This window comes from Gopherus evgoodei, chromosome 1 (genome assembly GCF_007399415.2).
Source record: "Gopherus evgoodei ecotype Sinaloan lineage chromosome 1, rGopEvg1_v1.p, whole genome shotgun sequence".
NCBI classification, from domain to species: Eukaryota; Metazoa; Chordata; order Testudines; family Testudinidae; genus Gopherus; species Gopherus evgoodei.
The window spans coordinates 189,886,816-189,902,985 of record NC_044322.1 but is presented as its reverse complement, the minus strand read 5'-3'; the positions used below and the strand labels follow the sequence as shown (position 1 = coordinate 189,902,985).

At 45.9% G+C, this 16,170-nt stretch overlaps 1 protein-coding gene across 2 annotated transcripts in view; it reads left to right on the top strand.

Moving 5' to 3' along the window:
- Positions 1–15,649, top strand: part of LOC115659985 — a 32,574-nt gene extending 16,925 nt beyond the window's left edge. For both annotated transcript variants that reach the window (XM_030580847.1, XM_030580855.1), the window contains 4 exons: positions 4,083–4,334; positions 9,784–9,921; positions 10,525–10,644; positions 12,805–15,649. In XM_030580847.1, the coding sequence (XP_030436707.1) occupies positions 4,083–4,334; positions 9,784–9,921; positions 10,525–10,644; positions 12,805–12,947 (653 nt within the window). In that variant the 3' untranslated portion in view covers positions 12,948–15,649. The remainder of the gene's footprint in view (positions 1–4,082; positions 4,335–9,783; positions 9,922–10,524; positions 10,645–12,804) is intronic.
- The last annotated feature ends 521 nt before the right edge of the window (positions 15,650–16,170 follow it).

The following is a 16,170-nucleotide window of genomic DNA, read 5'->3' as shown; positions in this document are numbered from 1 at the left end:
ATTCTCCATATGACCTTGGGCAAATTATTTAGCAATAGCCACTATGTCCCTCCATTGACAGTGGTAGTGACCTATGCAAACGGACAGTATGAGTCTTAATTGATTCATGTTTGCAAAAGCCTTTGAGATCCTCAGATGAATGGTGCTATACTGGTATAAGTTATTTTTACTGCCATACGTACTATGGCTCATGTAATTCATGAACTGGTCCCAGTTAGCCTTCTGAGTGTTGGACTCTCTATACACTGTCTCAGCCTCTAAGTTCTGAGGAGGTGGAGCTGTTGGAGGCAGGAACTTAAGAGGAAAAGAAGAAGGTATGCTCATGTCTTTGTCTCTGTAGTTCTGGCTCGATGGTGTGTCCCTTGCCTTGATCTTTGCAGGATATCAGAGTTAGCCTTCACTTCAGCTTTAACCCCCTCTCTTCCCCTCTCCCACCTTCCCACTGTGATCCAATTGACCATTTCTATGTCTTATCTGGAGTTTTGCCTTTTGTGAGTCAGCCAGATCACAGCCAAGGGATGGACACACAATAAATTCAGTGACTGTGTTTTATTATTGCTGCTGCGGGCCTCATCAAATCAGTGAGGAAGCAGACACTGTCAATGGAATCATTGGTGGCTCAGTCAACTTTCCTTTGGGAATTCAAAGCCTAAAAAATCTCGCTAGGATAACCTGGGGAGATGACCCATGTGTGAAGCCCATGCCTTATGATACTTCGTCTACAGGCTGTGACACTTATTGTAAAAAGGTTATATGCTTGCAGAGCAGATCTCTGCAACTGAAGAGTGTGTCAAAGGATGAAGGAAAGTCTGAATTTGCTCTTACAGTCACAAATGAAAAACCTTTCTTACTAAAAGTATCCACTAAGTGACCCTTGTTTGGAATCAATCATTCTTGAATCTGAGAGGTTAAATGAAGGATCAGTTCTTTCCAAGATGTCAGTTTGGCTCTCAGTAGCTGTAGGGGTCTCTGGATTAGCAGACACAGTTTGTAGGTCTTCAGCTCTGCAGAATGCCACAGTGTTGCATGCAAACAAAAGGATATTTTTTGCACCCACATTGCCAACTTCCCATATCCTTTGAGAGCATAAACGTGCTGGGAGAAGATGCCTTCATGTTTCCCCCCTCTCCCCTCCCAACTTCAGAGACAGCAGTGTGGGTTGTGTGTTTCTGGAGAGCAGATTTTAGGCATAGAGTTGTGGATTTTAGTCCATTTCTGTAGTGGGATAGGTGGCAGCTGTCACAAAAACCATCACCACTATTGGCACTAATTGACCCCTTGCTGGCAATCTCACCTGGTAGGCTAAGGACTGACTGGATGATGGTGGCTGAACTCTCTCCTCTCCCGTAAGAGCTGGTCTCTCTGGGTCAGGTTTGAAATATACCTGGGCTTGTTTCTCAGTTGCTCAAGTGCAATGGAGAAAGGGTCTGACAAGGATGCTGTTGCCACTCTCTGATTCTCAACTGTTGACCCCCAGTGTGCAGGTTTAACTTGTGCTGATGACATCAGGTCCCTCAAGGGTATTATACCACTTAGAAGCTGGTCATAGTGGCTCCTTGCTCTACCATGCCCTCAGTCCCCAACCTTCCCGCTCCCTTTGTTCACTGGATGGCAAAGCTCTGGCATAGGAGACAGCAGAGCAGGTATGGGAAGTGGCAAAGCCACTTCTGACAGCTTTACGTCAGTGGTGCTTCTCCTCACACAGGGAATCTCCCAGCCGGTGCAAGCTCACTTAGCCTATAGGTGACTCCAGCCCATCAGTGAGGTAGTGTGGGGAGGCTTGCACTGCCATTGCCCACTTTATACCAGTGCCATAGATAAACTGAGGCCTTCAGTCTCCAGGACTGTCATTCTGGTACCTTGCACTGCCCCCTCCAGGATTCAGATAGGCTGGTACTTTGCACCACATTCTCTCGGGTCCTGTTCTACGCTGCATTCACTTTACAATGTCCCAGGTTTTTAAAGAGGAAATGGAGTTTATGGGATTATAATGAAAATGTCAAAGTGGACTGATCTCAGTGAAGACAAATGAAACTTAATGCCAGCCAAGTGCAGACAAGCAGAACTGCAGCTGAGAGCTGGTCAAAGACAGGGCTCCTTGGCCCAAACAGCTTAGATGAGAATTGGGCAAACCATTCGGAAAATGTTCAGATCTACTTTTTCTTATAATTAAATCCATTTGCTTTTGTGTGTTTACAACCCTTATGTGTTAACTTGCCAAACATCTTCTAGAGAAAGAATTTACTGACAGGAATGCTCATAGGTGCAATGTCATAGGTGAATATTGGATATTATTCAAGGAAAGTGAATTTTGAGCTTGTGAACATGAATATTCACACCAGACACCTATGTGTGAGATACTTACATAGTCAGGGAACAGAAATGTACCACGTGACCTGTATATCTAGCCCATACTTCACTACTTGCCATGGCTCAACTATAGAAAATAATCTATTGTCATGGGCGAAACCGATGGAGACACAAATTTATTAACTTGGGAAATTTAAAATGATCTGGGATTCATTTATTTAGTGCAAAGAACTCTTTTGATAACCTCAGTTTCATGATTCTTTATTTCCGAAATAAATAATTTTCAACAAGAAAGCCAAAGAGACCCCAAATTTGTCTGAAATGTAGGTAAATTAAGATGAATGAAATTTATCAGAATGAGGGAGATTTGAGAAAGGTCTGATTAACATAACCAATACAGCTCAAATTTCAAATACTTTCAACAAACTGCAAGCTACAGGCCAGAAATTATTCAGAGTTAATGCTACAAATAATTTTGAATGCAGAATCTGGAACATTCAAGAGAATGAACATCAGTTTGCAGGCAATATGTAAACAGAAGAAGAGGCGAGGAATAAATTACTGCCTATTGTTTGTCCAGCTCTAGCTTGAGTCAATTCTCTTTTAAGAGTACAATAAATATCTATATTTACGATGCTGTGAAATTAAAGGTTTGAGATGACCAAAGAAGTAATTCCATAAGAGGTCTCCAAGAGCAAGGGCTGGTGGTATGATGGAATTGCAATTCTTTTGGAAGGAGTGCCAATCAATATCTCATGACGATTCAGGTAAATAGTTAATTGAATTAATCAGCAACAGAAAAATGTGGGCACATCTGGAAATTAACCAAACCGAACCAGGAGTTTCAATTACATTCATGTGACAGATTTTCTTCTCAGAGGGCAATCAGACTCTGGAATTAATTGCTCCAGTGCCACTGGAGAAACTCAGATTAATGGTATTCAAGAGAATAATAGCCAATAACTTGGGCATCAGAAGTATTTCAGGGTGTAAATCACATTAGATACTCATATACTGTACAGTGATGTTTGATCGCATGCACAGGGTTGAATTGATCACCGGATATGGGCTGGGGAAAGGATATTCTCCTGTTGCATATTGACCAGGACCTTGGAAGTTTCTGTCCTCTCTTGGAGCATTGTGCAGGATTTGACCATTAGGATCAGGTGGGAGTATCCCATACATGATCTCTTGCAGTTGCTGGGGAGCTGATGGGCACTGCTGAGACTGAAGGAGGAGGAACTGGCATTGGTGAGGCTACAAGAGGAGGAAAAGGAGTGGTTCTCAACCTATTTACCACATATGCAGCTCTCTATGTGTGATGTGGGCCACATCTGCACAATATATATACTCTCTATATGGCTCTGAGGATGTCACATAGGCTGCATGTGTGCTGATTGGGCCAAGGGTTGAGAACCACTGCACTATTGGATGGATTGCCTTGGGATGGGCAGACTTCGGTAGAATTGAAGGCTGGGAGAGATAACTGTGAGATTGCAGAAGAAGAACATGGAAATTCGAGGGACTGCAGGATTGCGACAGGCTATCGTGGGATTTCAGAGGGATGGCCAGGTGTTGGAGGGATTGCTGGCAATGATGAACCTTGTTCTTTCCTATCTTTTATTTCTGTGCAAACTAACTCGGCAAATGCAGTTGTGGTCTTTGTCCGAATGGCAGAAATACCTACTTTTGTACATGTTCATTGCCATGTCTGGTTAACTTGTCTCTCTGTTCTCTCTCCTGTTTTCATAACTACCATCTTGTGTGACAAGAGCCAACCCAAATCCCAGCTGTTCATGTCTCTGGCCACAGTGATGAGACAGATTTACTTTGTGAGAGGGCTAACCGTTCCGGTCTCCGCTTTCATTGGACGCTGAATGGACACTCAGTGGACCTGACTGAGACTGAGGATGATGGCAAGAGGATTATTTTGGCGAAAGAGGTGGCCGGAAAGCTTGACTGTCAGATTCACCATAAAAACAGCACCAATGAGTGTTCTATCATAGAACTGAAGTGTAAGGAAAGTAAGTGATGTTAGCCACAGTTTATCTTCGTTTTTCCCCTCTCAGGATGAGGGTGAGAGGAGTTGTCATTGTCCGTATCTGCATGCAGAGACAAGTGTGTCTTGACTTTCTCGCCTCCCTCTCTCTCCCCCCAAGCTCTGTTTCCATGTTCTATAACAGCAGTTCTTAATCAGGGGTCTGCAAGCCCATTTGAGCAGGCGGGCGCAGAGCCCCATGGCTGAAACCCGTTTCCCCCAAGTCCCAATGCTGAAGCCAGGAGCAGTGGAGGTCTGAACCCGGGAACCCCAGCGGCTCCCTGCACGAAGCTGGGAGCCTCACTGGGAGTCCTCTGTCCACACACAGCCCTACCTATCTCCTCCCTGAACTCTGAACTACCTCCTCCCTGCACACAGCCCCTAGTTACCACCTCCTTGCACCCTGAGCTACCCGCTCCCTGCACACAGCCCCTAGCTATCCTCTTCCTGCATACAGCCCATAGCTACCCTATTCCTGCACCCTGAGCTACCTCACTGCCTGCACACAGCCCCTAGTGTCACCATCCCTGCACCTTGAGCTCCCCCTCCCTGCACACAGCCCCTAGCTACGCCCCTCTCTGCACCCTCAGCTACTCCCCTCCCAGCACACAGCCCCAGCTACCCCCTCTCTGCACCCTGAGTTACCCCCTGGATGCACACAGCCCCTAGCTACCCCCTCCCTGCACACAGCACCTAGCTATGCCCCTCTCTGCACCCTGAGCTACCCCCCTCCCTGCACACAGCCCCAGCTACCCCCTCTCTGCACCCTGAGTTACCCCCTGGATGCACACAGACCTTAGCTACCCCCTCCCTGCACCATGAGCTACCCGCTCCCTGTGCACAGCCTCTAGCTACCTCCTCCCTGTACCCTGAGCTACCCCGTGCCTGCACACAGCCCCTAGTTACTCCCTCCTTGCACCCTGAACTATCCCCTCCCTGCACCCAGCCCCTAGCTACGCCCTCCCTGCATTCTGAACTACCCCATTCCTGCATATAGCCCATAGCTACCGCCTCTCTGCACCCTGAGCTACGTCGCTGCCTGCACACAGCCCCTAGTGTCGCCATCCCTGCACCTTGAGCTCCCCCTGCCTGAACACAGCCCCTAGCTACCCCCTCTCTGCACCCTGAGCTACCCCCTGCCCCCAGACAGCCCCTAGTTACCCCATCCTTGCATCCTGAGAGGTTTTCAAACTTTTTGAACTGAGTCCTCCCTTTGAGTTATATTTTTGGGTGCTGACCCCCCCAACCCAGACAGGCTGGGTGGCCTCCTGAGTGAGCCAGGGGATGGAGATGGCACTCCCTCCCTGGACCCTGCTCTGCAGAGTTGGATCAAGCCCCACTAGCCCCCAAATAGAAGTAAAACTATGCTTATGCCCAAGGGTGTCCCCCCCGGAGCTCCCTGCTCCCCGCCCTTTTGCCCACCAGGCCCTGGTGTTTTTATACATGTTGAGGGGGGAGCCTCAGCAAGAAAAAGGTTGAGAACCCCTGTCTTACAATGTATTTCCCAAATTGATATGCACCTCCCCCACTGGCTAGTCAGAGATATCCTATCTTACCCCACAATCAAAAGAACATGGGTTTCTTCCTAGCCTGACATACCTTCTTCACTCAGCCTTCCAGCACTTCCACAAATAAACCAGCACTCCCTACCTTCTTCGCAGGGCCGCCCAGAGGGGGGGCAAGAGGGGCAATTTTCCCCAGGCCCCGGGATCCGCACGGGCCCCCACGATTTTTTCGGGGCCCCTGGAGCGGGGTCCTTCACTTGCTCCAGGGGGCCCTGAAAACTCTTGCGGGGCCGGGCCCTGGAGCTTCTTCCGCTCCCGGTCTTTGCCGGCGGGGGGGGGGTCCTTCCGCTCCAGGGTGGAAGGACCCCCCACCAGTGAATTACCGCTGAAGCAGGACCTGCCGCTGAAGTGCAACCCGGTCTTCGGCGGTAATTCGGCGGCGGGGGGGCCCTTCTATTCTGGGACCCACTGCCGAAGTGCCCCGAAGACCCATGGCGGGAACCTCCTGCCGCCAAACAGGGCCAGCTCTAGACATTTCTCCGTGCATGGGGCGCCCTGCTGCTTGCCAGTCCCGCGGCTCCGGTAGACCTCCCGCAGGCACGCCTGCGGAAACTCCACCGGAGCCACGGGACCAGCGGATCCTCCGCAGGCACGCCTGCGGGAGGTCCACCGGAGCCGCCTGCCGCCGACGGCTCCCCGGAATCCTCTGGGCGGCCCTGCTTCTTTGGCTCCTGGGCTCAGCTGCTGTATTGTGCTATGTTTTATTACCCTCAGCCTAGGTCAGCTGTACGAAATTGTCAAGAAAATTAACCAGCTCATAAGTATCGCCTCAGCCTTCCTCACAGTTAGTGTTGGGCAAACAATTCACCACCAATTATTTATTTAATTATTTTTTATCTATTTAAGCTTTTCCCCTGTTTGCAAATTGTCTGCGGACTCTGATTTCATTCATTTGTTTACTGTACACAATTGACGTCCCTTTTGTGTGAACAAATTTCACCCAATGGACAGATCACAAACCGTTCGGTCAGGGCTCAGTCAAGAGCCTATTCATATCCTTGGAAACACCCTCATTGACATTAATGGGCTATGGATCAGGCCCTGTGATCATTCATCAGGGATATGGTAATCACCCTACAGTATATGCACTGTAGGGCCACCTCAGTGACAAAGTGTCACTGTTGCTTCTCGGCTCTATGAGCTAAGAGCAAGTGTAAGTAGTCTCTTGGCCTATCCAAGGCCTATCCAAGGCCGTGATCAAGTGTCTTGATGTTTTTGGTCTTTTGGCCTCGAGCTGAAAACCTTGTCTATGTCTCTGGGACCCGAAAGTAAAAATAGTATCTAAGTTATATCTGTTCCCTATTTCCAGTTCACAAACTTACCAAGGAACGTCATGAAAGCCCTGCTGGGGTGAAAAGTTGTATGAACACATATTGGCAGGAGTATTAGCCCAGTTTTGGGAACTGGTGACACTTTTTTGCTTTCTGTGAACAAATATTTACTTTGTTCTAATGTTCATGGACAGTGAGTAAAAGGGGTTTTGAATACCAATGTAGAGAATTCATGGGTTTTCATTTTTTTTAATGACCGATTATTTTTGCTGTACTCTCCCCCCCTCTAATTACCATTATGATGATGATATTTAGAAAAAGACTGATGATTTTCTACTCACTATTCAGAAAAATATTACTTGCTCCAGACAAATGGACAAATGCAGTTTTTGTAAGGTTGATAATGAATCTAAATACACTGGTCATTAGACAACTTGATGGCAGATGAAATTTATCCTGGATAATTGTTACCATAAAACATATTAACCAAAATATTGCATCCGATGAAGTGGGTATTCACCCACAAAAGCTCATGCTCCAATACGTCTGTTAGTCTATAAGGTGCCACAGGACTCTTTGCCGCTTTTACAGAACCAGGCTAACACGGCTACCCCTCTGATACAAAATAATTTAAACTTCTCAGGAACACTGAAGGGCTATAAGCATGTGGGATCTAAAGAAAATGACTTGAGAGTTCTAAGTAGCTTGATAAAGATGTCTATCCAGCATGAAGAAGTAGTTTAAATAAGTAAGAAGATGCACAGGACATTTAAAAGGGTATTAATTATTATTAGAGCTGTCAAGCGATTAAAAAAAATCAATCGTGATTAATCGTGCGATTAATTGCACTGTTAAACAATAATAGAATACCATTTATTTACATATTTTGGATGTTTTCTACATTTTCAAATATATTAATTTCAGTTACAACACAGAACACAGTGTACAGTGCTCACTTGATATTTAATCATAAATCTGTGCACTGTAAAAAACAAAAGAAATAGTATATTTCAATTCACCTAATACAAGTACTGTAGTGCAATCTCTTTATCATGAAAGTTGAAATTACAAATGTAGAATTATTTACAAAAAATAACTGCATTCAAAAATAAACAATGTAAAACGTTAGAGCCTACAGTGATTAACTTTTTTAATTGCAGCAGTTAATTTTTTTGAGTTAATTGCATGAGTTAACTTCAATTAATAGACAGCCCTAATTATTATTAATTCAAGTATTTAGAATAGTGTATTCAGTTTTGTCCCTTTGGAGAGAGACATTGTAGATAGATAAATTGACTAGTTAGCTAAACAACCTACTGCAGTTAGCTAGACAAGGTGACTAACTAAACAGACTGACAGATATACTTAGTTCAAGGTGTGGCAATAGTAGATGAAAAAGGAAGTAAGTGATAATAAAATCAATGGTTCAAATCTAACCCCGGTGCAATTCCCTTGACTTCAGTGAATTTTTACTGGGTTAAATTTGGCTCCATATATTTATCATATTTGGAAGAAGAGTGTTTTTCTTCTGAATGTCCTATGTCTGAACAAACTATCCTTAAACAGGAGGTGTGCTTTGGAGGATCTCTGTCTGTTTGTAAGTCTGTTGCGCCATCTGCCTGTCTTTCTGTCCATTTTCTCTCTACCTCTCTGAAGTAAATTCAGTTCCTATATGAGGCCTGGTCTACATTGGGTGGGTGGGGGAAGGGATTGATCTAAATTACACAACTTCAGCTACGTGAATAACGTAGCTGAAGTCGACGTACTTAGATCAACTTACTGTCGTGTCTTCACCACGGTGAGTTAACTGCTGCCACTCCCCCATCGACTCCGCCTGCGCCTCTTATGGCGGTGGAGTACAGAAGTTGACAGGAGAGTGCTAGGGGGTTGATTTATCACCTCTAAACTAGACGCAATAAATCGACACCCCCCCCGATCGATCACTGCCCTCTGTCTGGCAGGTAGTATAGACATACCCTAAATCTGTGTAGTTGACAAATCTCCAGTCAATGAGCGAGGTTCTGGATAATATTTACCAACCTGTGTGTGACCTTCTGACAGGCCATCTGCAGTCCGTGCCTCATGTTGGTAAGCTTCACATTAGCTCTGGCTGGGAAGGGGGATAAAGAGAAAATTTGTAACACAGTTAGGAACCACATAGTCCATCCTTTCTTCCTAATTCCCCCAGCCCACCCACCTCTTCAGTATTCTTCACTGACTTGAATTCAGTTGCAGGTCTTCTTCAGCTCAGGAGGATAAGCTTCATTTCCTTTGACAGAGGGCTGGTCTACACTGGGGTGGCGGTGTCGATCTAAGATACGCAACTTCAGCTACGTGAATAGCGTAGCTGAAGTCGAAGTATCTTAGCTCGATTTACCTCTCGTTCTCACGGCGTGGGATCGATGTCTGCGGCTCCCCCTGTCGACTCCACTACTGCCACTCGCTCCGGTGGAGTTTCGGAGTCGACGGGAGCGCATTTGGGGATCAATATATCGCGTCTAGATAAGACGCGATATATTGATCCCTGAAAAATCGATCGCTACCTGCCAATATGGTGGGTAGTCTGGACGTACCCTAACATGTTGTGTTCTTCGTGCAGGGGACCTGCTGCAGCAACCTTTGTTCCTTTACACCCTGGCAGCATGTGGAGGAGGTGCAATTGTCCTGGCTGTTATAGCATCACTGATAACATGCTGCTGTCTGAAAAGCAAACAGCAGTTCATTCTGGTGCCTTCTGGTGAGCGAGGATTTCTCTGCTTCTTAATGGGTTGAGAAGAGCCTGTCCTAGGACAGTCTAAACACAGCTCCATTTTCCAATTTGCTGGGTGCAGCTTCTCCATAGGTACTGATTAGACTTTGTGGCTAGTCTTGTCTTCCTTCCATTACTGCCCTTGTCCCAGTAAAACTGAGCTTTGTAAAAACCTGCTCGTTGCTGGGGAAATGTCTCCTACTGGTGAGTTCCTGAAGGAATATTTTTGTTTTCACCTCAAATTTGCTGGCAGGAGTTATTTGTGCGGAAAACATCAGCCCTATTGCTCTGTCTAGGCTTGATCCTGAAAGGAGCTGAGCACCTGTTCCTACCACTGAATCTCCTGTCGGGATCAGGCCCTCTGTGCTCTGAGTTCAGACATAGCCAGGCCACCTCAGGCAGCAATCCTGTCAGTTCTCCAAATTTGGAAAGTTTATAGTGTTAATACCCTGTATCAGTCTGCTCTGGGAATGGCCCCTTGTGAGATGGAGACAAAGATTAGTGTGAAAAGCAGGCTTCACACTGAATATTTCCAGAGTTTTTGGAGGGTGGGACCTGGTTCCTTGCAATCTTTCATCTGCTTTTCTACAGAGGAGGAAAAGGAAGAGGGAATGACGATGTCAGTCATCTCCAATGAAGGAACAAAGAGCCCTCCAAATGGAGACCACCATGAGGCACCATCTGCCCCAGATGACAGCCCTCCAAACCCTGGTTAGTACATGGATTTGGTTTGTAGCTGCCTGCAAAATAACTCATTTAGGAAATTGGAGGAGGATAAAATTGATGTATGTTAGTGAGGGTGGAAAGAGTTGGCTGGGCAGTCTGGAGACTGAACGTGGCTACTGGCAGTGCAAGCTTCCCAGCACTATCCTGTCAATACCTCATTAAGCCACATCAGTATGTGCATTTGCCAGCTCTTGGTGCATTGTGGCCTCGTGCCTTTAATATCCAATAAGAGGACCAATACCCCACTAATGCACCTCCTGCCATGGGGCAGAGGATGGGCTAATCCATTTTACCTTCTGGTTATTAAAAATATCTTTTTAAAAACAGCTTCACAATTTTACCGTAATGTTAGCTTCCCACTCTGCATATCCAGTATATTTATAAGCTCGAGTCACTAACATTGCCCCCAGTCCTAGAAATCATTCTTATTCAGCACAGTGCTTAAAAATGTGATAAGCCAGAAGCACATGCTTAAATCCCATTGAAGTCAGAGGTACTTGAGCACATGCTGCGTTGCTTTCTTGAATCGGGGCCACAATTGGTAATATATTCACATTTAAATCAAAGAAATTGGGAATGGAAAACATGGTATATGTGTAATGCGGCCAGGTTAATGTGGGGATAGAAACTATGTGAGTGCTTGATGCATTAAACTCATTTTTTTGCCTTTACTTTCCCTGATTTTTCAAATGAACATTAACAGCAGCATATCTGCTACTAACCCATATTAACTGAAGCTGCCTTGACTGGGAGACTTTTCAGTGAGACTTCCTTATCTCTGGCATCTTTAATTGTAGCCTCAATTTAACTGTCCTTTACTGAGATGTCCTTAACTGAGTTATCCCATAATCCACCATTGATTCAATCATCCTTAGGCAAAACTGCATGCCCTTGGTTTTCAGCGGTTGTTGACAAGGGTGCCACAAAAATAAATCAAGTATGCTTGACGAAGAAAGCACTGGATTAGGACTCAGGAAATATGAGCTCTGTTCCTAGCTCTGCCCTTGACATGCTGGGTGACTTTGAAATTGACCTCCTTGGTAAGGTGCTTTGCACTCTGCTGATGCAAAGCATTATATCAGAGGGCTCTATCATTGCTAATGCATGTGTGCAATCATTCCAGCTTTAATGAGCCAACCTTTTAAAACATTGAACTGATTTTCTTCCCATTGAAAATTCCCCCTCTTCATTATGGAGGTCTATAAAACAAGGTATGTTTAAATTTTCTGGCAGCGTACCAAGAGAAACTGAGGTATGCATGTGCTGCATTTCAATAGAAGCCTGTGGAAGAAGGATGTTTTTAACTAGCGTCTCTGATTCAAAAATGTCTGAAACTTGTTTTGCTCTAACTTCATAAATAAATTGCGTGTGGGTTTTTTTGACATCGAAAATCCCAGCACCAAAGATTGTCTTTGAGAAAGTCATGATGAGCAAGTAAAAAACGAGGGATTGGAAAGGAAACTGAAACTCAACCTTAACTCTAGCTGCTTCTACCACAGGAGCCGTAATAAAATAGACTTTTATCTTGTATTGCATCTTACAAATATATTGTATCCCTTAAAATGCTTGGCAGACTTGAAAAATACAGTTACAGAGCAAGATAGTACAATAATAGAGGAGGAGGAGTTAAATATAGAGATATAGGCAGGGGAGAATTGATATGGTTTGGATCAAAGATTTGAAACTATACGGAAAGTTAATAAGGCAGAGGGAGATGGCAAGGGCTTGTCTCAAAGCAATAGTTGCCAGATTGTATTGAAGGACAGAGAGGAAACCAGTTCTGGGTGAGAAGAAATTAAACAGATAAGGAACTAGAGAAAGATGGGGTCTGTGCTGTTATCCGTGGTAAATCCGTAGAGGGGTTTAAAAACAAGGGAGGTGATCTTGAACCGGATCCTGAATTGAATGTGGAGTCAGTGGAGCAGTTTTCAGTATGGGCTGGAGCAGTTGTGCTTCATTTTGCCTGTCAGAAGGAAGCAGCGGCTGAGTGCGCTGGAGACCAGAGAGCTGGGGCTGGAGCAGGCCATAGAGAAGGGAGTTGCAACTGTCAAGGCAAAAGGAGATGAAAGTCTGGGTGAGGATTTCAGCAGAGGTGGAGTTAAGACAGTAGCAAATGTTTATAACCATTTCTCACTTGTTTTCCAGAAAGCACAGAGACCTGTCAAGACCTTGAGGCAGAGCCCAAGATGGAGGCAGCGTCTGAGGTGACACCAGATCCAGAGGTGGTTGTTGACATCAACAATGAGGAATTTCTGTGCGACTCTTTCCCTGATCCTATTGATCCCTGACCAGACACGCTCACTGTACCATCCTGGAGCCTGGGGGGGCATCCCCTCTGTATTCCATAGTCTCATTCCATGTAAGAACTTGTCTGCAAAATAACTGAATTAGAGGGGGGAAGTCCACATGCGCACAGATTACAGGCCTGCCAATCTTCTTAAAAACCATGCTTGGGTACTATCATTAGCAATGAGCAAACAGGTTCAAATATTAATAAGACTCCCCCAACTCCATGAACATTTGCCTATTTATAAGACTGTGCCTGAGCTATGAAGCTGTGTGGCATGCCCTGAAAGGAGCTGGGTAACCCTCGCCCCGCCCATTATTTTTCATGTCTTTGCCCCTCTGAGATTCCTGGCTAGGTACCAGGATGGACACAACATTTAATTTGAGACCAAAACCAGGATGTGTCAGAAATTTCCTGGGAAAGCCTATTCTCATGAGATTTCCAGCCATATTTTGCAGACTTGAGGTCAAGGAAAGGCTGAGATAAGCATTCATTGTGCTGGGTGCTTATCTGAACCTGATCCTTTGCATTTCACCCATAACTAGTTATTATGCGATGCTGAGAGATGTGAACCAGCTGTGATGGCTGGACATATTGCAAGAGGATGACTTTGGGTCTCCCAGTATATTTGTTGCTCAGTAATGACCAACAGGTGGTTATATGTTTTCCTTCCACTGATGCTGATTGCATAGTGAGATGAGTGATTTGCAGCTGGTATGTCAGTGGGCTGCTTGCCTTTATCGTAAGTGTTTTCATGGCATCCACCTATGATTCTGAAAAGGTGGCTAGTGTAAAGCTGAGAGTGTTGAATGGTGTAGTCCTTAAGGCATTACTGCCTGAAATATAATGGTCTGGCTACTGCAGGCTGATTAAGCTGGTCTTCTGTGTGTGCTTGGGCTTTTTCTCCTCTGTTATCTGCACAGACAGCTGTAGCTTAGAGAATTCCTTAAGCGGGCTCATCCTGGAGCCTGCTCAGTATTATGCCCATTGACTTTGCTTAGAAGAGACTTAGGAGTGGAGTAGTGGGGTTTTGATGTAAACTTGTTAGCAGAGATATAGAAAGGGGAAACAAGGTAGCAGGGGACCCTACAGGCCAGGAGCAAGGAACACTAGAAAACTGCAGGTGAGTCTATCCTGGGGAACTGCTGGTTTGGGCTGAGCTATGTTTGCAGTGTGTGGGGTGGGGGATGAGTGCTGGGGTGGGTTCAAGAAATCAAGTTTCCCTTGCTTTGAGAGAGCTGGGGAGGTGAGGGTCAGTTTAAAGTCAAAGCAGGTGATGCAGTTCAGGGCTGAGCTGCATTGGCAAAGCTGTGGTGACTGAGAACATTGCATTGCATTTTCTCTAGTGAATGCTGTTATAACCTCCATTTGGTCACCATTCACTGATATTTGCCACCCCCACCCCACAAAAAAAAAATCCCATGGAAACAGAACTGAGTAGTGGTTTGTACACACTCTCTGATGCGGGCTGCAGGCACCTCAGTAAGGAAACATTCCCTGTCCCCTGGCCTGGGAGCTGGAGAGAATGGCACACAATAGCTGAAGAATCACTTCAAGCATTTTGATGGCAAAGGTCTGTATTGGTGATGTCACTGGGTAGTTTGTTCCTGTTCTGTTTCCTCTGATTTTAGGACTCCATTTATAAGCTCCTGCAGGTCTAGTAGCAGGGAGGCAAAGGTTCTTAGATGTCATGTGCCACAGGTGACTGTTCAACTTTCCAGCTGTTAGGAAACACCTTATCTGTTAGGCTCAGACTTTCTATGATGGGAAAGGAGTTGGCCCTTTGGATTTTCTCAGGGTGTGAGGCCATCTCCTCTTAGTTGGAATGTTTCTCAGAGCCCTTTACATGAATGTGGCTCTGTGTGTGTGGGTGTTATATCACATGCTTTCTGGGAACATCCCGGTAGAAATGTGGGGATACCCATTGATAGTGTGCTGTGGGGGATCTGGAGAGGAGTGGGGGGAGTTCAGTAGTGCCAAAGAAGTGCTGGGCCCAGTCAGCTCTGGGGTTTCTGACCTGTCTGCTGCCTGTTGTAGCTGATACAGCTATAGGCAAACAGGGGGACAACAATCTTAGGCTGGTTCTTAAACCCAGGGCTCAGTGATCCTCCTCTTCACAGGCACAATTCTGAGACATTTCTGCTACTGTCAATGTAGGTCTTAGTTGAACTTAAGCTGGATTGAGCTTCCCGGTACCCAGGAAATATAGTGGAATGAGTCTCCAGTTCTGTGAGAACTGGTAACCTAGGGTGCAGGATCTCCATGGGAGTCCTCTTCCCACCCCCCTGGCTCCTTCCCTGCAGGCAGACCCCTACCACCAGACTCTACCATGGAACAGTCTGGTGAGCATGTGCATGAGTAGGGTTCTCCCCTTGAACTGGGTGCTGGTCATGAGTGCTGTCAGTTATGGTGTCCTGTCCTGGCTATTGTGTTGGGAGGTGGGAGAAGGTCCAGGGAAAGCTAAGCTGCCTGCCTTCAGAGCATCCAAAGCTGGCTAGCATAACACCCCATTTCTCTTTGCTCCTTCCCTGCAGCTGCACAGCAATTGTTAAAGATTATTACTGCGATATAAGGCCAGGAGGAGAAATCTCACAGCTTTTGCTTTTCTTTTTGGTTTTTAATTGTACATGCTTACGTTCAGTTGCAAGTGTTGTTTTTTGTTTTTTTTTTTGGCTGATTCTGTTCCTAATAAAGAGATTATAAAATAAAGTTCTTTTCTTTTGCAAATGTCCATGTGTACTTGTCACTGGGGTTGCCAGCTGGCAGGTTTTTGACCAGCTTTGCTGATGCTTGTACTGCCTTGCTGGTTAAAAGATTGAATGTACAGTTTGTTTTTTCACTGAGGCCAACATTCCCTGTAAGCTGTGCATATGCATGGCAGCATGGTGATCTGGTAACTATAGTGCATGTCATGAGTCTGGGAGCATGGCCAGCATCTGGGTCTGGCTCTGTCAGGCCAGGTTCTGCAATTGCTGAAACCACAATGGCACCTGTTGGTGCCAAGGACCAGGAAGCAGGACAGACCCAAGGCTTGCCTGCTGGGGTGGGGCATATGATCCTGAGGGACAGGGGGCAGTAAGGGGGTCCATCATGGGCTCAGGTGTGGGAAATGTCCAGTGCAGGGGGTGGGCAAACATTTTGGCCTGAGGGCCACATTGGGGAATAAAAATTGTAAGGTGGGCCATGAATGCTCACAAAATTGGGGCTGGGTTGTGGGCTCTAGG